General features: G+C 36.0%; 1 protein-coding gene across 3 annotated transcripts in view; it reads left to right on the top strand.

Annotated features, from left to right (window-relative positions):
* TTBK2 (tau tubulin kinase 2) overlaps positions 1–22,756 on the top strand; it is an 82,162-nt gene extending 59,406 nt beyond the window's left edge. For 2 of the 3 annotated variants that reach the window (XM_040067270.2, XM_040067271.2), the window contains exons 14-16: positions 2,227–2,475; positions 12,897–14,152; positions 15,173–22,756. In XM_040067270.2, coding sequence (XP_039923204.1) covers positions 2,227–2,475; positions 12,897–14,152; positions 15,173–15,641 — 1,974 coding nt within the window. In that variant the 3' untranslated portion in view covers positions 15,642–22,756. The remainder of the gene's footprint in view (positions 1–2,226; positions 2,476–12,896; positions 14,153–15,172) is intronic. The other variant, XM_040067272.2, reaches the window with a different exon arrangement.
* The last annotated feature ends 1,562 nt before the right edge of the window (positions 22,757–24,318 follow it).

Below are 24,318 nucleotides of genomic sequence, written 5' to 3'. Positions count from 1 at the left end.
ATTTGTAGATAAATATTCTTCCTGAACTTGTGTGTGTATGTGGACTTCCTGTAATTGTTGATAATATCACTTCTCACCTGTTATGCACAGCATCAGCATTCTATTAAAAATGTAGTTAAGAAAGAAATCTTTAACTCAAAAAATAAGAGAGAAAAATGTGTAAGTTATTGGGGGTGAGAAAGTCTCAGGCATAAAAAATTACAGCAAATTATGCTATCTATTATTAATACAGGCCTGCAGGTAAGAGAAGTATTTTTCATGTTATTAGTCTTGGTTTTCCAGTTGTAATACAGATTCTGTGTGCTACCATCAAAGTCCAGTTTGATCTGGTTTAGTTGTGGGCTCATGGTCACATATCTATTGAACTACTCACAGCATGCTACGGGTATACATGCTGACTTCATGCTTTAAAAATGGCTTTAATGTTGATTTTGGCTGCAGGACAGACAGTGTGTGATTTGCTGTAATATCTACTGGTATGAAGCTAATTGGTCAAAAGAATTTGAGTTGATCTACACTAATAGTGAATTTATACTGGAGCAACACTTTGCATCATATGGCTCTAGTTTTCTTTTCCTACACCTGGCACTAATGGGCTACAGCTGGACTTTCCATGTTGTGGACCCACAGCCTCATTAATTTTCTGTGTTTATATTGAATTGCAAAGAACTTCATACAGTGCATGCACAAAACCTTGCAACATATATTTGTCAAACAAATATTTCAGTAAATAAGAAATAATGGATTTGAAGTAATTAAACATATAACAGCTCTTTCCATCTTCATCTTCAGTTCAAGTTAAGAAACAGTTTGCTTTGGTCTCACTTGGCTGACAACACAAATTGCTGTAGACGTATATATGTGTGTGTTATAGAAAAGGGTATATGGTGTGAATCTATTAATTTTTATTATTTAGAAATATTGCTGAAATGGAAATTTTGTATGTCAAGGTACTATTGTGTTTTATCAAAAGCTTGCTCTTAATTTTCTATTTATTTCTGAGTTGTAATTAATTTAATTTTCATGTACCTTCTATCCTCATTTGCTGCTTTTGTGAGACACTGGAAATACTTTTTTTTCCAGTTGCAAGTCAGCTATGCCTTGTGGGAACTGAAGCTTTAGTATTGACACAATTAAAAGATACCTTTTCCTTAGAAACGGAAGTGCTTGCTAGATGCTCCTGCTTTCCAAAGGATATAGGTTAGAATTGCAAATACTCTGGTAGGAGTATTCATATTCATGAATCATGAAGCTTGCACAAAATTTCCTTACCTCTACTCTTCATGGTTTTCTTTAACTGTAATTGGAACAAAGAATTGCAAACTATGTATAGCAATCTCATTTACAGATATTTAAATGTGTCACCATCAGATATTTATTCAGTGCTGGAAAAGGTCTTGCAAGAATACAGTAGATTTTAGCTTTGTATATCAAAGCTATAGCTTTATTAGAATCACCAATAAGCAATTTAAAAGTATACTTTGCCTAAAATTAATAGTTTGGAAGACTTTCCCTATTCTTTTTTCTTACCTCTTATTTAAATGCTTGAATTTATGTAGTTCAAGATGAAGCAATTGTTCCTTGATTCTCCAGGCCATTGTAACCTCCTAGTTTGGTCCCATATTCAGGAAATTTCATCAGAATTGTTTAATATTAACATTACTGATTAATCCTGTAAGGTGTGCAGTTCTTAATGTATGCTGCTGCTGGCACAGCTGTAAAGCTTCCAGTGGTTGTATCTACTGCAAATGTAGTAATCTCAGAAACACGGATATGATGTGCAGATGTGCTAAGTGTTTGAAAAGATCAGTCGATGATCAGCTGGCCAGCCATCAACTGATGGTCACAGTGTCCTTGAAACAGACTCTGCTAGTTTATTAAATTTTAAATTAAATTAGATTGTTACTGCCCAGTTATAGTAGTTGCAATGTTTGGACTTAAAGAATCTGATTTTCCAACCTAAACGATTCTATGATTCTAAGACTGAGTGAATGAAAAGGCCAGCTAGAGAAATGATGATTACTCTTGATTTTGATATTGGATTTTTGAAAATGGATGATGGAAAATGTGAAGATTAGACTTAAGACACCTCTTAAATGATGAACTATCAGCCTCTTAGGGAGTTGTGAATATGGTTTTGGAGGGAATGCATATAGGCAAGACATAAACAAGAATTATTAAAGTATACTCAACCTTATTTTCTTCCCCGCCATGTTGTTCTCACAGCTCAACTCATGTCATATGCTGCATTTCTCCACTCCAAGAATTTCAAGTCCCATCCTCCGCACAATGAGCCCTATAGCCTATCTATCCATCCACTTGGACCCTCTGAGGGAGGCTGCTTTACCAAGGAGTCAGTCAGCTGAGAGCCACTCCTCTTCCTCCCGCTCAACAGGTCGTAGGCAGCTTCCTGTCATTCCCTGTGGCAACAAGTTCCCCCCTGTCATTCGCATCTCAAAAGCACAACTTGAGCAGGTGAATAAGCCTTGTCTTCATAGAAGTGGCTGCTTTGTAGCAGTCATCTGCAAAGTTTAACATTTTCAGTTGTTCTGCACAGTCTGGTAGTAGGCATATGCCAGTCATACTGCTATACACAGCATCCTAAAAATATTTTGAAAGATCGAGTTGGGGAGTAAGAATGGATCTTTTCCAGGTATAGAGTTGGGAATACTCTGTGAGGAAGATATATTGTCCCACTTTGAAGAGGGGAGTATTTAAAGAACTATTATTCAGGTTAAGATCTGGAACATGAAGCATCTCTGGATGTTCTGGAAGACAGATTCACTTCCTCAAAGATTTTCTCTTGAAAAAAGATAGGATTATAAAATCTAGAAAAAAAATTTTTTTTTTTGCTTTATTTAGAACTAAGAATAATATGTTCCTATAATCACAGTACCAGCTGAATTTCAAATTGGGAACACATATTAAAATTTGGACTATCCTAAATGATTTTAATATGACATAAAGGGATCTAGAAATAGTCAGATTGTTTCTTTGGAAATTAGCAAATAATAATTTTTTCTTCTGCTACAGTATATAAAATAAAGATGACATTTATCAGGGGTCATAGGTGATGAAAAATGCCACTAGAGAAAGGGGACTTTTTATAATTTTGTATTTCCAGTTTCATTTCAATATGAAAGATGAAGGCTTGTAATCATAATTAAAGCAAAGTAATTTTTGTATTAGTCACAAAAACGTTGAGATTTGCTGAGTAGCGTGTGTTCGCATTGTTGGGTAAAGCAGTATGACAGCATTAATGCATAAGACTAACATATCATCATCATTTTACCATTAATATTTCATTTGGATCATATTTTGTGTTGCCTTTCATTTCCAATGTATTTTTCAGTATAAAGAGTTCTATATTGCAGGTGGTTTTTCTTTTTCAGTGAAGAATGAACAGGAGTATTTATATTAAAACTAATCCATCAACTTTAGTTACTTCCCAAATTCCATAGGATCGTTGGCTTGTGATAGCAAGGCAAACTCCCAACTGTTTTTCAGCTGAACATAAAAAAAAAAAATCTGTGCTTGATGTAGAAAAACAAACAGTAGCTCCCCAGTGTTCATGATTGTGAATGTGATGGAATACGAAAATACCATGTTCTTCATGATGGCTCACGTATTGACGGGGGCAAGGGACCTAGGAGAAATTAAGTCATTACAGGTTAAGCTTCAGTGTTTTTCGGCATTGGTTTGTATCCTAGGATGCAAAAGTTACCTTTTTTTTTTTTTTTTTTTTTTTAATGGTCTCTGTAGCTACAATTTTAGTTTTTCAATCAGAATCTATTGCAGGTGTAGTTAGCAAACTTAGTAAAATGAGTGCAATGCTCAGAAAAAGCAAGTTGGCACAGAGGGTCTTCTCTGGCTTCCTTAGTACCCAAAAAATAAATACAGCTGCAATATTAATAAGGCCTGCAAAGTGATGTAATTTGTCATGTGAAGAAGACCTGGCGTTGTGCCAGGTGCTGCTGCATGGTGGAGTGAGCACTAAGCCTCTTCTTTCTTTTTACCTGGTAAGTGTTGGACTGCTGTGTTGCTTTTTGAGCTATGATTTCAAAGTCCTCATGGTGTCAAGAATTTCCAATTTGTCATGTCCTATGAAAAAAACAAGCACATTATTGTTTAGTTCGTTCCAACAATGAAAGCCTCATGTACTTCATGGCTCACTAAAGAATTCAAAAACTTTTGCAAGCCCTTCTTTTTTTGATATTTTAAAACATTTAAAAGAATTTTCATGTCATTTATGTTAATCTGTATAAATATTTGGTTCTGAATGTATTTTCACGTCTTTCCTGCTGTCAGCAATTTGGTTCATCATTCAGAACTAATTAATTACAGAGGTCAGGGATCTGTACTGTTGAATTTAGTTTCATGTGTTAAAAAATAAGAAATGATACATTTGTTTCTGAAATTAAGCAACTCGACTTTCTTTCCAGATTTTTGATGAATGAGGGTTCAGGAACTCTTAGCTATGTTCCGGTACTTTGGTATTGGACAGAGGAGGTCATGAAATCTCTGTATATTCTCTGCTCACTAGTGCAGAGAGGCTATAGAATTTAGTCTATATTTGTTCAACAGAGGACTCCTGTCTTGCCATACATAAATGAAAGAGAAATGGAGTGTTTTGCTTCAGCGCTCCTTAGTTATTCAACTTGCAGCATAAAGAAAAAGAGTGTGGCAGCATTACAACTCATAAAAAAACATTAATTCTTTGTACTTGAGTATGAAGAGTGTGTCTGGAGTTCTGTTAGTATCCTTCTCATCTACAGCATGGTCAAATTGTACAACAAATTCTCTTGAAACCTAACCTTTTTGTTTCTTTTTGTGAATTTTTCAACCAGATGGGTTCTCTGCTCCTTTAGAGAGCTGCAATGGATGTTGTGTGAGGTCAATGGTAAAGGTGATGTGAGTGCAGCAACTACTGGCCAGGGCTGTGTGTGAAGATAGTGCTTAAGTAGTTGTAGTACTAAATGAGTAGCTGTGTCTTGAGAAACAATTAAAATCAGTGATCTCAGATTTTTATCTCTGGTTTCTCAGCTCCAATTCTGGTATAAGATAGTGAACACCTTTGCAGTAATCTAGAATGCTTCTAAACTGGCTGCTCTACAATATGATACAGCCCTTAACAAAGGTGGATTCCAGTTTTGTCTGTCATTCAGATGTATTTTCTTTTTTCAGTGTGCTTAATCAGGTATGTGTAGGGAAGCTAATTTAAATATAATTATTTTATGGTTATTCATTTTGTTAGGGAAGGATAATCTGTGTCTCTTAGGTTAAGCAATTAGTATTAGTTGACACTTACACAAATATTTTCTCTTCTGCCTTCAATTTCTCAAATTTCTACATTACTGGAACATTTAAAAAATATTTTGTAATGATATACTTATATAATTAGTTACAAAATGCTCTGAAATTTTCCCACACAAGAAGCTATGGAAATGCAAGCACTTTCATATTCATGTCCAAGAGGAGAAATAATATACTGATCTGAGTTGAAAAATTTAACTTAATTTTTAAGCATCTCACTGGAATTCAGGGACCTATGGAAAAATAAGGTAAGGCTTCTTGACATATTCAAGGGTTATTTAGAGAAAGAATGCATATCCCTTGTAATTGTTTTTTATTTTACGTGTTTCCGGTTTATGAGCTAGGAGTGCATATAACTGTTGTAAATTTTGCTTTTTTTAATGAACTAGTTTTAGGAGGTTTCAATAGTCTGCAATAGCAAGAGAATGAAATTTACATTGGTTTTTCACATTTAACAATACTTTTTAGAATCACAAATAAACAAACAAAACCCCAAAGTATTCTTCTCAAATATGTCAGTGGTGTTAACTTGGTATGTATTGTAGGATTATTATAAAATAAGTAGTTAACACTCAGCTAGTTAACACTCAAGTTTAGAATTTAAAATGTCATGAAGGGATACATTTGTCCAAAATCCTCTTCCGAACTTCATTTTCAAGGCATGGTACATTATCAGATAGATGTGTTTTTGAAAGAAAAGAGGGAACAGGTTTTCTGTATTCAGTGAGTCTGTGTTTTTACTGCTGTCATGGTTAAAACCATAATTTGTCTGTAGAAAAAAGTTCTAATTTCAGATTTTACAGAATTGTTCTGCCTCTTGTTACCTATCCTGGTGGAAACCATATTGAGTCAGCATGAGGTTTAAGTTAGGTTCTTCCCTGTTTTAATCAAGGCACAAATTCAAGGAGTTAGTTGAGTTTGTAGCTTCTAGAACTGTTTCATACACAGTAGATTTGATTTTATTAAGCAGGGGAAATTTTGTGCCATTTCTTTCATGACAGAGTAATTGTTGACAACGGTTAGTTCAATAAATTTTAGCCTGGTTTACTCACATTCTTTTAAGCAATTGGATCTTACATTAGTAATGAAGTTTCTAGAAGAATTTTCTTCTATACACTCTCTTTCTAATGCAAACAAGAAAAAAAAAATTGTTACTTTTATCCAAGTGTCAGAGGAAATTGCTTGATACATAGAAATCTAATTGCTGCTTTTTCAGGGCAGTCTTTTGTCTGAAGGAATTTCTTCAGGCATACTTTGTTCACATCTGCCTTTGGTGTAAAGAAGAATTAAATTGTATAGCATGTTAAATTATTTCAATGAGAACTTTCCAAGTTGTAAATTAAGTAATTAAGAGTTGAGGACAAGCAGTCAGCGTGAGCGACTTTATTTTTTCCAAATAGTGTGTTGCTGTAGAGAACATTTCCATTTCTAGTGACTGTACCATTCTTGGCCATTCTGCTTCTGCAGGTTTCTCTACTAGAAGCAACAGAAAAGGTCTGGAAAATGAATTAGTCTTGGTAATAACATCCACATACATTGAGTCAAAAAACCGCAAACATATATGAAGTTATAATTGTTTTAAATGTTTGTGTTTTCTGGCGTCAGCAGTGCTTTTAATATTCCCAAAATTGGAAATCACAGGTTTCAGCTATTCTTGTCTGTCCTTGAAGTTACAGTTTTTCTTTTTTTTTTTTTTTTTAATTATTCATTTAAAATGCCTATCCTATATCAAATGTGTGATTCATTACATTTTTCTAATATCATAATTTCATTAGCATTAAATAAGTAAAGATGTTTCAGGAAAGCTAAGTGGTCTGTGGGATTTCCCATGGAGAGCTGATTAAGTCTGGGGTCAACAATTGTTTCCATGATGACACTTCATATTGTAATCATCTTGAAATAAATAGGTGGTTACAGTTCAGAACATAATGACTAATGATTATTTCTCATGTAATTAAGTTATAGTTCATCTAAATAATATAATTAATATAGTGCCTATAGATAAGTGTACGTAGTATCTATAGTATCATCCATAGATAATCTTTAATTTAGATGTATTAATTTCTTCAAATTTTTTTTCTGTTATTAAAATCACATATGATTCTACTGCAACTGTAATTACAGAGGAAAAACTTCACATCTCTGAAGTGTGCATTAAGGCAAATTAATATTTTCTTAGTTTGAAAAGAACATTTTCTGTGGAACTCAAGAAAAATACTACAGTCCTGACCATTTTAATAGCAGTATCACAGGAGTAATAGTCTGTAAGTGCTTCTGTTTTCCATTTCAGCAGTAAATTTCAGGAATGTTCTTTAACTGGTTTATGCTGCTTATTATATAGAAGTAATTTCAAATTGAAGGAGTACTTGTTTTAGTCATGTTACAAAACTAATTAGCCACTTATTTACAGCCACAGTCATCCTCTAAAAGCAATTAAAGATACTATTTTTAGAGCAATCAATATTTGCCCTCTGGGATATTTGAGGATATAGTTTTATGTTAAAACAACAACAACAAAATCTTATTTTATCTGCTAAGTGGTGTAGGAATAACTGAAAAGGGAAAATGTTTAAAGAATTTCGAAGTTAAGCCATGGCTAATAAGCCTTAGAGAAAGACTGTAGATCTCTATGTTCTTTATCCTCAAAAGCTCCCTATCACATTAGAGAATTTGGAAACACAGTTGTACAATTATAGCTCTGCATCTCATTCCATCCTCTTCCTATTTCTCGCAACCTCCACATAAATCAATGCCAAAATTAACATTATAGAAGAAATAATATGTATGAAGAGCAGTGGAGAGCAACATGTGCCTCTTTTCAGATAGATACAAAAAAATCTTCATATGTTACTTCTCTTTAGCCTAGGATTAGGGCCTGCCACCTGTGAGTTTTTACCAAAACATGATGGTGTCCTGAGGACCAGCAGTTCCTACAAATGCCCGCACTGCTTGCATTACCATATATAGGGGGCTATTGAAAGGGATTCAGTGTCAAAATTTACAGTCATCTCTAATCTGATGTTCCATAACACTGAATTATAGCCATGTATTTCTCCTGTTTATCCCCATATTAGTCTATTTGTAGAAACGGCCAGTACGCTTCAGTAAACATATAATTAATTATCTTTAACTTCCCTGCTGTGTGCTTAATCTGGGAACGGAATGTAAGGGATACAAATGATTACTCTCTAGAAAGTCAGTAGGAGTGATAGTAGCAGGTAGGGAGGATATTGGGAGGTAGGTCTGTTTTGAACAAAGTGAGCTGTCTCCCAAGATGCAAAGCATAGCAGTGGTTTACTCCTATGAGAAAGGGACTCACAGTTAATTATGGGACACTGCACTTATATACCCTTGGCACTTTCATGCAACCTGCAGTTCAGATTTCTTTGCAGAGGCATAATGTTGTGCAAAGAAATAGAAATTAAGAGATGTAAGTAAAGAAAACTCGTGAAGTAAGAGAAAGCTGGTGAACTGGAAAGATTTAGGGAGATTTTTTGGTCTTGCCAAAGTTGCAGACTTAGATACTAACTTTGGTTGTATTCCTGCTGGTTACAGAGCTAACTATGTGTGAAAAAGAAGCAGGGAAAAGAGAAAAGATACATGGCGTTTGTTCTCCTGCATTCAAAAGCTTCAAGGTTTACTAAGGTAGGAAGGATGTTCTGAAGAGTAAACTGATTAGGTGAAGTGTCTTCAGAATGTCTCGTAATATAATTATGGTGTAATAATACAAGAAATTACAAATAATTAAAAGATTAGCAGGAAACAGATCTGTACACCATGGTTCTAAGAGGCCAGAAGTCCTGACAGCACTTGACATGCAGAAGTATCAGACATCATGAGTGGAAGGAAAAAGCTATTGCAGATAGTGTACAATAATCCATATTCACACCTTTATGTCTTTCAGACTTAGAAGCTTTGCAGACCTAAACTCAGAATTTCATTCCGCTGCAATTAGCTGTATATGTACACACAGGCATTCATGCAAGCATATCACTTACTATTGCTGCCTGTCAGAGGTTTAAAAGGAGGAAAGTTTGTCATAAAGGATGTCTGAGAGATATTTATGTTGTTGCTTTGTTCTTTTTCCTTCTTGACATCCCACTCACTGTCACATAAAATTTCTTGAAGAAATGCAGGATAATTTCTCATCTTGGTTCAAGTGTGAATTTGAGAAAACAGAAAGGAATTTGGAAGTTATTAGGGAAGGCCAAAAGATTCAAGATGATGGTGGTGGTAATTTCATTTAAATATTTTGGAGTAAAAGGAGGACCTCGACTTCATTGTTCCATTTATTGTCTCAGCCATTTTTAGTCACCTACTGTATCACATAATGTCTGTTGAAGTATGGGAATTGCAATAACCAGTGTTGTAAACCAGTTATAGTGAGTTGAAATGTAGGATTTCAATTTGTATTCCCGATATTTTACTTCTTAGATTAATTGTAATCTTTGTTCCTCAGTTTCAGTGTTTTACATGACTGACATGATTAAACATAAAAATTTGCATAGGATAAGAGTATATTTAGTGGCATAAAAAATAAAATATGAGCATCATTTTTGGTTACCCATTTAAATTTCTTTCACATATAGGTAAAATGTCAAGCCCAGCAGGGATATAATCTAGTTCTTGTGCTTTGAGAAGACTAATAAGAGGTTTATTGACCATGTGAGAAAAACCCCTTTTGTTTATTAGTGAATACAAATCAAGAAAGTGATATACGTGTTCAAAAAAACATTTCTGAAAATATGAATTACTCAGTAGTAGTGGGTCTTTAGTGGTACTTGGTCCAGTATCCTTTTCTTTTCTCCATTTGTTTGGTGGTTTTTTTTCATTAGTAGTTCCTGCCTATTTGATTGTAGGTGGTTCAACAAGCCTAATCTCCTCTTTCTTGAATGTAAGGGTTAAATCTGTATGGCCAAGATCTGTCTGAAAGACTAGAAAATTCTCTCCAGATGTGGCAAAGGATATGAAGTCTGTTGAAAAATGTAAATTAACTTCATATCTGAGCTGCTTTCTTCTAGCAAAGAATTGATATGTGAGAGAGGTGTCACAAGGAAAAGAGAGTTTTCATGTAAACGTATTTGAGCAAAAGAGAATTTAAATGCAGTTGAAGTTCTTCTAGAAATAAATCAAATAGATAAATATCCTTCTGAAAGCAATGACCTAAGTTGGTCTACCTCTGTAAGCTGAGAGCTCACTAGGATCATGCTATTCTAAGCGAAGTCATCCTTCAGGTAGGTGGAAGACAACTCTGGTGTTTTAATCCTGAGTTGTTTGAATTGGCAACTAGACCAGCCCATCAAGTGAAAAGTTTGGGAAAGGAAATATTTTACACGTCCTTACTTTTGAGATACATCTGCAGCCCTGGAGAACAAGGTATTGAAACAAGCTAAAGACAGAGCTCAGTGGACAGCAAATACCTCGGTGATCTCTCCAAAATCTGAACCTGCTCTTCCAAGGACAATATTGCATTAAAATTTCCTGAATCCACTTTTACCCAACTTGTAGATGAGAATTTTAAAATGAGCTGGTGATTTTTGTCTAACAGGCCAAAATAACTTCCTCTGTTATATGAAAGCAAGTCCTTCAGTGAAGGCTACCTGGAGATAGGTTGTCTTAGGTCAAGTTCCTACAGATGTATCGAATCCAATGGGACAGCTGCCTTGTTTCAAAGACTATGTTTGTTTTTTTTTCCCCCATCCAGTTTAGTCCATTTTCCTTTCTGTGCAGAGTTCTTCCTAAACTGTTTTTAACACTCAGGATTTATGCACTAAATGATCTAATCATGGAAACATGCTTTTAAAAAAAAAAAAAATCTATTTCCTCTGTTCTTTCTATAGCTGAACTGATGTTCTTGGATTCTCTCAAAAGAAGTCTTTTGAACTAAGAAACACTGAACTATCTCAAAAAAGAAATAATAATTCTTTCAGATGAAAGAATCCAGACTGAGAGTAAGAGGAGATGAGGAGGACAGTTTTGCCAAAACTGAGTAACTTTAGATTTTTGCTCAATGTACCATTTTAATTCAGCAAACATGGAGGACTGTATTGGCCCAAATTTGAAAACAAATTATAAAGGAGACAAAAGGTAGACTCTTACTGCAGGTCTCTGTGGCTTTTTTGTTTGACTTTTTTGTTTGGCTTTTTTTGTTCGGTTGTTTTGTTGGGGTTTTGTTTGTTTGTTTTTTCTTTTTCTTTTTTTTTTTCCTTTTTTTTCACCTTTGGTTTGGTTTCTACTGCCAGTAGTACCAATGTACTAGCTCTTGCACAAGTCCAGTAAGCTCAGCACCATGTATAATTTCTGTAACAAAATCAAGTAAAATCTGTATTGTAACATAGCATAATCCTAGCAACACTTCACTACTTGTCTCTTCTACCAGCTGTGCGTCAAGAAAGTGTTTTTAACCAAACTCAGATTCCAGTTTCCACTTTCTGTTGAGTACAAATTGTGTCAAATTTGTGAGAATAGAAAGAAGAACAGAGCTGAAATCTCTGTCCGTGTAGAGAAAGATGTAAGGGGTAATCCCTTGATTTTTACATTTTCTTTTACTGTTCTTTTACTTTTCTTTTACACCAACTTACTCCATCCAATACATATAAGCCAGATTGTAGGACTCCTCTTCACATGAGAGTTCATTTTTCCCATGTCCCCAGAGACAAAACTTGTGTATATGCTCTCCCTTGTGTATGTGCTCTCTCATGTCCTCACCTCATGATTCTTGTGTTTGTGACTGGATGGTGGCCTGTCTTCAATGGGGAAGGTGAGAAACAACTCCATTTGGGTTCTTTCCCTACTTGATGGGAACCAGAGGAAGTGGGTTTATGTCCTTCAAGTAGGGAGAGACATGAATGCAGGTTTCCCTTTTCCTGGACGTGTACTCTAACAATTAAGCTGTGTGCCAGGGACAGCACTCATCATAACCAACTGTTTTTCAAAGGCAATCTGACTTAATGATATATACAGGTTTTAGAAGTGCTTTGCATTTATCTACTGGATCAGACCTGTTAGGGCATTTATGTGTGTATGTATTTAGTATTTTCTTAGTTAGCTTAGATAAGGAGATATCCTAACCAGGTTACTTAGTTAAACTGGGTCATAAGCTTCAGTAGGACAAGTAATAACTAATATTGGATACTCAGGAAAATTCTTTTTCTGGGCAAAAATATGAATATGGAATTTCTGAATCTAAACATCACTGTGCTCTTTGTCTTCTGTATTTGTCTGAAGTGTACTTGTTAAAGATTTTACATTTATATGCAACTTATGCTAAGAGTATTTAAACTGAATTAAAATAAGTAAAAATCTGCCCATTAGATTGGATCTCGTTTCTACTTGCTAACATTTTTCACTGACATTATGTTTATTTTTACATGTTACGTATTTCTGTATTAGGAAGATAGACTAATTTTTTTTCCTAATTATCTGTATTACATTATGAAGTTAGGTATTATTTGAACATTGTCATTCATAGGAATCATTCTATAATGTATCTTGAAGACATGGAAAAAAACCTGCTACTTAAAGGATGTTACTTTTATAACATTCCTGAATTTCTCACCTTTTTCTTTAATTTTTCAATGCAGATAACAATACCCAGACCTTCAGTGGCATCCACACAGTCTGCTTCTGAGAGCTTTCACTATGGCCACCAGCTGGAGAGAAGAGAGCAGGATGGTCACTCTGTGGAACACACCGTGGAACTTTCCTCTCCAAAGGAAAGTTTGCCAGGTTTGGTTGGGACAGAAGATGCACTTCCAGCTAGTGCCAGCAGACCAGATTTGATACTTAATATTAGCCAAGAGGTGCTTGACAGAGAAGGACTTGTCAAAGAATCCAGTGTTCTGGACTGTGACCAAAAGGACCTATCTGAACACAAGGAAGAGAAAGGACTTGGAAATATTCCTGTGGAGGAGGCTGAGGAAGAAGGGCTTCCAGTAATTTCTGAGGATGCCATTGAAATGCTAAGCAAAGAACAGAATTCTTCTTTGCCAGGAAACTCAAAATCTGCCGAGGAAGAACCACTAACAAATACTGAAGCAGCTCAAGAATCAAAGTCAAGGCCTGTCTGTTTGGTGCCAAATCAAGATGAGGTTCTGAAGTCAATAGCACCTAAAACATCAGAATTGTCTCCCTCAAGACCTAGTAACGCACATGTCAATAGACAGGCAAGCAAAATAGCAACCAGTCAGGAAAATGGTTTTCATTCTGATAAGGAAGAAGTCCATAGCCAAGATTTGAAATGCCACCAAGTGGCCCTTACTACTTTTTTGCAGCAGGAGAATAAAAAAGAAAAAAATGCTCCCAGAAATGGAGAGTTATTGCACTGCATTTCAGAAAATGAGAATTCTTATCGATCTAAGAAGGACTCAGTTAAATCATCTTTTGTATTCAGGCAGAGTCGAATCCCAGTTTTAGCACAAGAGATAGACTCAATGTCAGATTCCTCTTCTGTTTCCGCAAAGGAAAAGCTTCTTCTAAAAAAGGCCCATCAGACAGACTTGGTCAAATTACTTATGGAAAAGAGACAGCTCAAATCTTTCCTTGGTGACCTCTCAAGTGCCTCTGATAAGTCACTGGAGGAAAAAATGGCTGGTGCTCCAGTACCATTTTCTGAGGATAATGTCTTAGCTTCATTTTCTAGATTGACACTGGACTCTCATTTCAGCAAGCAGAATGAAGATAGCTCTTTATCTCCAAGCAGCCCTCAGTCCAGAAAAAGCAAGATTCCAAGGCCAGTGTCTTGGGCAACTACTGATCAAGTCACCAGTTCAAGTTCAGCTCAGTTCTTTCCTCGGCCACCACCAGGGAAACCGCCTATTAGACCTGGGGTAGAAGCGAGGTAATGCAGAGAAAATAGAAATAGATTTTCAGGTTGAAAATGGATTTGAGCTAGACTGCAGTTACTGTGCAGGATGTAATCCTGTAGAAGTTCCATCCTTTAACTAATTTTTAAAAAATTGCTGGGCTTCAATTCTCTGGAAAACTTTGCAATGTTTGAGAATGAATGAGGAGAAGCTATTACACAAGAATGAGTATGGTTCACTGTTAAAACTGTTCACTGTTACACATCAGTAGATGTGTATTCAATATTTTGAAACCTGACAATCTATAACTAATTCTTTACACTTTTTTTTTTTTTTTTTTTTTTTTTTTAATTGAGGTCACTTTTCCAGAATTTCTAGTTATTTACAAACCCACTGAAATTTTTAGGAGCTGTTGTATTCAGCCCCCTTCAAAATTAATCTATTCTTAATGTAGATACTGTAAATATTTGGAGATTCCAGCCATCAACATTGAGTCAATTAGCTATGCTCAGATCATGTCTAAGTAAACTAACTAATTAAAGGAGGGCAGAGTGAATTTTAGAAGTCCTCCCCTTTGACATGTCTATATGCAGACAGCCACAGTCTAGTTTCGTCAGTGTCTATATTCCCAAGATAAGGATAATTTTGATACAGTAGTGCAAAATCCTTTGAGAGAAGTTGAAGTGAGCCTTGTCATCCCTAAAAATTGTGTGTGAGAGTGTACTGATGGTGTGCAGGAATGGATGTACCCCTCTGACACAACGGCAATAGCACTCTTCTTCCGTGCACTTCTTCCAACATGACTAGGAAATTTCAGTTATCCTGTAAACACTGAGGCTGTTTATGTGGGTGAGTTTATGTAAATATAAATACTGTGTTGAGCTGAACAGAAGTCAAAGCCTGGATCCAAACACCTCTACCTAGTGGAGAAGTTGAACTCCACATATGTATACAGCAATGCAAGCTTCTCCTTAGTTTCTAGTGATAAGAAGTTTCTATTTGAATTTTAGTGAATAGGTGGAAGTAGAAATAATCTTTCTTTGTTTCTTCTTAAGGCTGCGCAGATACAGAGTCCTAGGCAGTAGCAGCTCGGACTCAGATCTTATCTCTCGTCTGGCTCAAATCCTACAGAATGGATCTCAAAGACAAAGGAGTTCTACCCAGTGTAAGAGTCCAGGATCTCCACATAGTCCAAAAACACCTCCCAAGAGCCCTGTCATCCCCCGCCGCAGTCCCAGTGCCTCCCCTAGGAGCTCTTCTTTACCCCGTACTGCCAGTTCTTCTCCGTCCCGGGCTGGGAGATCCCATCATGATCAGAGGAGTTCATCCCCACATTTTGGAAGGAGTAAATCACCTCCTAGCCATTCAGGCTCCTCATCTTCTAGGAGGTCCTGCCAACAAGAGCACTGCTGTAACAAAACAAGCAAGAATGGTCTGAAAGGATCTGGCAGTTCTTTCCACCATTCCACAAGCACTAAGACTTCCACAGGAAAGAGCAAATCAGCTACTAAGCTTAGCAGATAGGAACTGGGCTTTGACAGGTATAAAGTCTCTTCCTAAATCTGATGCATGTTGTGTCTGTGTACTGTGTATTTAAAAAAATAATCAAAAAAAAGTATATTAAAAAAAAGGTGTTGAATCTGCACACTTTAAAGAAAGTAGCCATTGTAAACTATTCATGAGAAAGCATTCTGTGTCAATAAGTGGCCGGGCTTTGCCTTAGAGCAGGCAGCAAGCAGATCCACAAGATGGGAAGCAGAGGCCAGGATAAGAATGACTGGGTAGTCAAAGAGGTGCGATGTATTTAGAGTGAAAAAGTATCTTGAAGGTGAGTGTTTTAAAATAGTAATAATCTCAATGCATTTAGTTTCCCTGCTTAGAAGATTTGGCCTAATTGTTTAAGGCCTTACATACTCAAGGCGTATGTAAGAAAACCTGAAATGGTTATTCCCAAAATGACATCACCACTTGGGAGATAAGTACTGCTCAAGCATTTCTTTGCAGTTTTAAAAAAGCACACAGTTTAGAAGATGATATTTCTACCTTATAATTTTTTTCCAATTTTGAGCTGCGCTCACCTCTGAGTTACTGAGTGCTCATCTTGTCCCCTATCTATCATGGCTCAGATTTTTTACTTAAGTATCATATACCTTACCCCTTCTTGACACTGATGGAATTGAAAAAAACTAATATTTGACAAGATGTTTTTGCACCAATATTATTTAGAAATTTGTTTAGCAGTAATTAGGATCCAATAAGCTGATTCGCAATTCTATATCACAGGTTTTTGGGGAGTCATAGTGGGGTTCTTCAAACCACATTTGGTAGGATTTGGAAAAGAATTCCTTCCTAGGAAATGAGAGAAAGGGATAAATATATGCACTTCACTGGATGTTCCAGATTTACAGTAAAATTCAATGTAAGTTAGAAAATAAGAACCTTTCTTTACCCCTTTAATTCAAGTGAAAAAAGAACCTTTGTTATTGCTGAGTTTTGTTTTTCTAATAGTTATGGATCACTTAAATCACAGATCTTACAATGCAGAAAATACTACCAATCAAGATTTGGGGTTTTTTTGCTAATTTGTTCTCTAAAATCATGAAAGGTGAAACAGAGATGAGAAGATTGTCTACTTTGTGAACTTGATAGGTTAGGGGTGACAGAAATATACTTCACACCCTTACAAAATCTGGGTAAGAATATTAATCATCAAAGCAAAATATACGGAAAGAAATCTGAGATATTTGTATTGGATTTTTGTAATTCTGTTTCCCAAATGTGTTTTTGATAGCCAAGCTTTGTTGACTCTCAGTAAAGTCCATGGTGTTTAATTCCTCCGACTTTATTAGGCAGTTAGTTAGTAACATCTTGTGCTCTGCAGGAACTCTCTAGGGAGTGAAAGGTAGAGCACCTCTTGCTCTGTTCAGGAGAGTGTAATGGGTCAGAATAGAGACACCAAGAACAAGCCTGAGAAAGATGCAGCCAGCTCTCCTCCCTAATGATTCCTGTTGTGAGGAGTCTGGATGCATAGGAGACTTGTCAATTACTGATCTGCTTGCTGTAGTCATATGCCTCTCCAGCCAGCATCTGTGCTTTTTTATTTAACCTCTGCCAAATGAATACCTTTGGATTAAAAGGGAATATTTTGTCTCTGAGCTAACACATTCTAATGCTGCATTAAAGCTGCCCTAGAGCTGCACTGAATTTCACTTGCTTTGTCAGACTATGTTGATTTTTTTCTTTTCTTACTATGACTATGTATATTGTTTCTCATATGTAATGTAGCACAGTGTGGAACCTTAATTTCATTCAGGTTTCAAGCACTACAGATGAATGCAATAGGTAGGGTATACCTGCTTTTTCTGAAGAAACTGTACCCTTGGAAAGTCCTATTCCTTTGTATTATATTGTATAATAGGTGCTATACCAATATCTGCATGTCCTCATGGTAAATTATATAATATAAATATTTATATATACATATATGTATATGCTTATATAATCTCATTCTTTCTCATTTTTAATTTGTAATTTATGGACCACAAATAATGCAGTTCCCTTTCTGTTAATTCCCATATACTTACCTCTCCTATTCTCCCCCTTCCCCTGCCAAAAAGATCTGGAATGCACAAATTCTAAAAGCCTTTATACCTTGGTACAAAATTGAAGGACTGCTGATTTCTCAACCAGCCAATGTTTTGTCTTGCAGCTTGTTTTTTTATTTTATTTCTAATTTCATGTGCACATTTGCGTATGGAACAAAAACAAAGACTCAAAAGGTATTTTAATTTTTATTACAAATAGGTCTTATTCATTTTTATTTCATAATGTGAGTTCTTAATTGTGAATACTTGTCATATAGGAACAGTGACAGTCTATGAATACCTAATGGATGAATGTGACAAACAACAAGTTCCATCTTTTCCTTCCTGTTTTCTACATGCTTCTTTACAGTATACCATAAAAAAGGATTTGGTCACATTGTGATGTTTTTGTCCTGGGCACTTGCTGGAATTATATGTTAAGGTGGTGTGGCAGCCCATGATTATTTTTTTCTTATTTCTGAAAAGCATTTATTATCATCATGTAAGTTTATTCCTACGTGACATTGTCAGTTTTCATAAGTACTAAGTTTAAGCATTCTTGCCTGAAAATGCTGAAGTTGAGGTGTTTGTATTTTCTCTCTAGTGTAACAGGATCCAGAAACGGTAACTGCTTTACAGGTGAGAAAGAATATAACACCTATTTTTTGTTGTCTCCAAAGTACAGGCTTGTCCATTGTTAGACATTACTATGTAAAATAAACCAATGCTGTAGAAAATCACTTGTACTTGAACTACTTGCCAATGTAAAAATAGTAAACTATGCCAAAAAGAAAAAGAGAAATCAGTTGTGATTGATGACACAGGCTTCTTTTGATGTTGAGAAAGGTAAAAAGACTGTATACTCCCAGTTGCTTTTCTGCTGTGGATTCAACAGGATCTAAGGAGAAAATCATGAAGATGTGAACAGAGGAGCAATTGTGAATAACTTAGCTTGAACTACCTGCTCTTCCTGAGTTTTTTTCTTGCTTGATACCCTTCTCCCAAAAGTTTACAGAATTGCTTACTCTAGTCTAACATAGCAATCAGTTAATGTTATTAAGTAATGGTCAGCTGATCAACTCATACGTAAATATTAACTTAATATTTCTAGAGGACCTATATAATCATTAAGGACTCTGTAAGCCTCAGTGTTTGAATGTGGAAATGGCTCTGCAGAAAACCACCAATGTACATGTGTGTTACTCTTGTTCAGAGTGTGTGTGAATAGTTTATGGCAGGTTATCTGCAACACATTTTCAGGGACGGGGAAGATTTTTCTCCATTGTACAAATTGACTACATTTATTCTGCATAGCACATAGCAGCTCATATAGGAATATTAGCTAGGAAAGAATAAAATTCAAGGAGCTGTTGCTTTGTCTTCTTCAAGCCTCCATTTCTTTGGAAGGCAGTGCAATGGAGCCATGACAGGTAGCAGGTGCTGCATGCTCATTTCCTCTTTATGGTGCATTCTGTGTTGTGGCCAGCACTTTGGAGCATTTTTTTAGAGAAACTGAGGCATGAAGCCTTTAAACTAAAATAGAACTTGAAATCACCAAACAGTTCACACAGACTTTTGTGCTACAATATTGCATGGTAAAATCAATCTAAGTTTCAATCTCAAAAATCAATAATAATTAACCTCTTTATTAATTACAAATGCCAATTAATACTTAGGTAAAACCCTGCTAGAGTAATAGAAAGTGTAATACAGTAGAGCAATGTTGGCAGGTTGTATGATTCTAAGCACTTATCTACTGCTTGAGCAGGATTGATAAGTGTAGAAAGTTCCACTGCTCAAAGGCAGGAGCAAGATGAGGTGTTAACTGCTAGTAACATTTAATCATACAGGAGGCAAACCCCTGCAGAATGACAACAAGGCATTCATTACAGCCACCAGCCACATCCTGTCTCGGGAAATCTGGACATATTCTTACCTTGAAGCCTGCATGTTTGAGATCAAGCTTTCTTGCATACCTCACAAAACAGTCTTGATGTATAAGAGAGGATTTGGTCCTATATATTTAAAAATAGCTTGAAATATTTGTCATCTGAAAAAGACTTGTGGGAGCTCTATCGTCTATGATTTGTAGTATTATGGTATTAATTACTGCTGGGGAAACATAATTTTGAGATATATATATATATAAATACACATTTGTACATAAGTGTATCTACATATACACTTATATAGATACTGTATATTATATAGAAATATATATATATACACACATACATACATACATATGTGTGTATATACATATAGATAGGAAGAGTCTCAGCTATACCATCCTGTTCACTGGAATATAATTCGCCAGAGTGAGCCAAGGCCTCTTTTGCATTGATTTAATCTGATCTTTTCATCTACTGCAATGTTCCTATGCCCTAATTCTGATTCTGTGTCCTTTTCATATTACAAGTCCTGATCCTATAGTCCTACTTGGGCAAAATACCCGTAAGTCCTTCTTATTGCAGTAACATTTATGCAATGGTTGACTGTAATGCTTCTAATTTTTTTTTTCTTTTTCTCTTTGATGAGAATGTAGATAAAGCCAGATTTACTGTAGTCTTTTTCCTGTAAACAGATTTTTTCTGAAATGAATTGAACATTTTTATGGAACACTAAGAGGCATAAATTCTGGTAAGAAGAATGTGATTATTCCAATTTCTTAAAAGGGTCTAACGAAAAACCACTGATATGTGCCTCCAATTTTTATATATATTTTAAATGAGGGAGTAGTCTGCTGAAAGGGAATAGGAGAATAAAAGAGAGCTCAAAGTCAAACTCTTTCTCATTATAGGCCTATAATATGTGGATTTTTTTTCATGCAGGATTGATGCTGTGAGGTGACAAGAGCAATGTCTGTCTTGTCATTTTCAGTGAGTCAGGGTCTTGCTTGTGTTAACACCAAGATTCCTGTGGCACATTCTCTGTATGCTTTTCCACTTTTGGGAAAGGTCAGAGAACTGAGGGCTGGATAAAGGCCTTGATGTTTATCCATTATTCCTCTCTTCAACTGGTAAAAGTTTTGGGTGCTTGCTGGATGGTGAACATGGCAGTGCTAGATTAGCAGTTGAACTTGGATCTTGGGAGTGTTTTCCAACCTTGATGATTCTATAATTCCTCTTTCTGAAATTTATAAAACAGGGCATAATATTTTTATTCAACTTCTTTTAGTTAATCAAAAAGGAATTGAACTGATGGGGTTTTTTTGCTGTTTTGCTTTTGGCTCAAATGTCTTTCGTTGTAATTAGTACAATTTTTGGTTACCAGGAATGCTGGTAAAAGGAAGTGAGGTTCAGTGTTTTGACTACATGCAATACACAGGCATAGGTCATACTTTTCTTAGCTAATCGAATCGCATAAACAAGCATCTCACATAAGAATACCTCACCTGTCATCTTGAAGCCAGTCTTCCTTTTCCCTACCTATAATATTTGTGAAAGAGATATGATATAAAGTCAGCCTGGATTATATCATAATTGTCAGGAATTCTCTTAAGATATTGTCAAATGCCAAAAAGTTTTTATCACTCATTTTCATGTGGTTTAAATAATCAGGCTTTTTAATATATATCTTTAAGGAGGGGTTTTTGTTTGGTTGGGTTTTTAAGGAAAAATGTACAGGAGTCCATTGTTTCGAAGACTGGTATATTAACTTTGCAATGACTCTTGCCATCCAAGTTGGAACAGGTAGGCTGATTTTACTCTCTGTTGATGATAACACATTCTTTCCCAACAGTAATAATGAGAAGCCCAAATGCAATGCTCCTGTTTCTCCTCTACATGAAGAGCTTGGACCCACGGGAGTCCTTGCTGTTCATGTGTAGGTGAAACTTCATGAAAATCAGTATAGGGTCCTGTTTTGTCAAGGCTCTTTTCCCTGTTAGGGTCTGAAAGGATAAACTCACTCTATAAATATAAAATTTGCAGTTGCTGTATTTTAAATTGGAAAATGCATATTATTTGTTATTATTAGGACATGAAATGCCTCTAGATCTCTCCTTTTCTGTCAGAATTACTGTTGAGATCCAGCTTTGGCCAAGAGTACAAGGTGGTTTCTTTTAAAACAATACCACAAGTGGGCCACTCACGTGAGGTCCTGATCATCCACAAGTGTCTGTGGGAATTCAGCGGGAATTAATTTGATGTTTGTTTTGAGATCACTTGATCTTTGACCTTTTATGTAAAGGGCCTACGGTAACAGCAGAACAGAAGAGATGCAGTGTAATTAGTTTGGTCTGCCTGGCTTCAAATCCTTTTAAACCCATATTTGCTGCATGGCAGGCAAGGTCATAAAGGTTTGACACAAAGTGAAGTAGGATTTTTGGATTTTTTTGGCAATTTCCCATCTGTTTCCTCTGACTGGAGATCTGGATTTGTTGCCAAGCAGCATTCTCTGCATCCTCTTTACTTTCATTGGCTAGAAAGCAAAACTGGAAATTCTTGCCCAACTTTTAACTTTCTTTCTATAGACTCAGCCCAGACTGAAGTTGCAGTGCTTGTGCTAGCAGATGCCAATTTTCAAATGCTTTCCTATGAACATCCAAACTAGCAAATTAAGGAAATCACCAGCAATGCCTTCAGACAAGTACTGACTTTTTGAAGTGGCCAACCAATGGCTGCTAATCTAAAATCTCTGGGCAATACCACAAAGAATTAAATCTGTGTATTAATTAAAAATATGATGCTGTCACCCCATAAGAAATCAAGTACCCAACAGTAAAGTTTGCAGCATGATTAAATTAAGTGGAAAGTGGTTCCAAGAGGAGAAAAATGTTGAGTCCTTCAAATTCCCTCGCTCAGTAATTGAAGTTCTCTTCCCCTCCTTGGAAATCTTCTAAGCCATTCTTTTCATTTAAGTTTGCTTAGGCACTCAAGAGCATAAAGACTTAATGCCCTTGTAATGGTCATTTGTACATAAAGTTGTAATTATTTATTTTCTCATTTGTACCATATCAAGGCTTTGTACAATGTTTAAGTTTTGTTTTCAAATTATTTTGTATTTTATTTTTATAAACTGGTTCTAAATAAAATATTCATTCAGCATGCAAAACTTCAATTCTTGATTGTGTTTGTATAATGATTCATTAAGTTATAAAGCTTTAGCTGAAATATTTTTCAGTGTTTTTTACTGTTGTAAAACAAGCTGTAATTTAAGTGGATAAAGTGCTTTGGCAGTGATTTTTTTTTTTCTCTGTTTCAAGAAAGTAAAAAGCAAGCCTGTGTTGGCACTACTGCAACACAAATCAGATGTTCATATTGCAAATTGAAATGATTGGATCAGTGGAAGTTTCACTGATTTAGTAGGTTCGTGTGTTGTATATTAATAACAGAAAAATCAAAATGGGCCTCCTCAGAAGCCTGACTTTCTATTTGTTCTTACCCCTTCTGTCTGTATTCATCTAAACAATACATGATTGGCACAGCCAGATCAGGTCAATTTAAGTAACAATATGGTGGTCCTGAAAAGCCAGCTGCTGATGGCATTTTCCCCTTCAAATTTGTATTTTTTTGTTTAGTCAGAGGTCACTATAATTGACCTCTTTTGGGGATAATCAGCTGTCTGGATGTAGTCACTGAGCTTTTACAGTCTCTTGAAGTGACTTGTCTCCCTCTGTGCAACAAACTTAAGCAGCAGATAGCCTAGAAATTAATGAAAGTTGTTACTGAATCTGAGTGCTATGGGGAAAATGCAGTGTTAAGCTACCAGTTAATCCTAGTTTCCCTACAAGACCCTTTTATTTCTCTTTCTAGTAGGCAGGAGTGTAAAATCATCACAATTTATATTTGTGGTTTGTGTGCCTGAATGTCATAGTCCTCTGCTACCAGAAAAGAGTCTGCACTTTGCACAGTGGGACAAGTTCTTTAGGGAAGCCCAGAAGAATTGGAGAAAACTCCCCGGATCTCTTTCTCAGCATTACCACTGTTATGCTGTGCATTCAGGCAAATTTAAAGCCAGCTCTGCCTTTGTTCAAATCATTGGCAGTATTTTCATTAAGCTTCATGACCAGGTCATTAGCTCTTGTCATTTATACAAACAGCCTAGATAGCTTCACAAGAGAGGAAACAAATTGGGAATTCATTTACTCATTAGCAGTCCAAGACAATTATGTCTCACCTTCTGTTCAGAACAGCCAGAAACCCAGTGGCATGGCTTCTGGATGGTGCATGTGATTTCAGCGCTCCCAACACAACCAACCAACTGTATCAATTTGAAGACGAAAATAACAATTTTGCCCACTCTGTAGTGATGAGAGGTAGCTCAGTTTCATTCCTTGTTTAGAATATGTAAATCTAGAATATATCAGAAGTGGAAGAGTGATTTTGATCTGGCTCCAATATATTTTAGCAGTAGAACTGAAACACAGGGGAAGAAGCAAGAGCAGAACAAGCTGATGAACAAGATTGATGTTGAGGTCCGGTGGTTGTTGGACCACCACAGTGTCTTTTAGCATTGCCTGGCTTGTCTTCATTCATACAGGAGATCCAATCTGCCCATTCTGCTCATTCATACAGGAGATCCAATCTGCCCATTCTGCTCACAGGATCTTGCTGCACTTCTCTACTCACACTGCCTCTCATCTAAATCAGTAGTGGAACATGAGAAAGCAGACA

Source organism: Hirundo rustica, chromosome 6, assembly GCF_015227805.2.
Source record: "Hirundo rustica isolate bHirRus1 chromosome 6, bHirRus1.pri.v3, whole genome shotgun sequence".
In the NCBI taxonomy this organism is placed as follows: Eukaryota; Metazoa; Chordata; class Aves; order Passeriformes; family Hirundinidae; genus Hirundo; species Hirundo rustica.
Note: the sequence above shows the minus strand (reverse complement) of the source record. Positions and strands in the feature narration are given on the sequence as shown.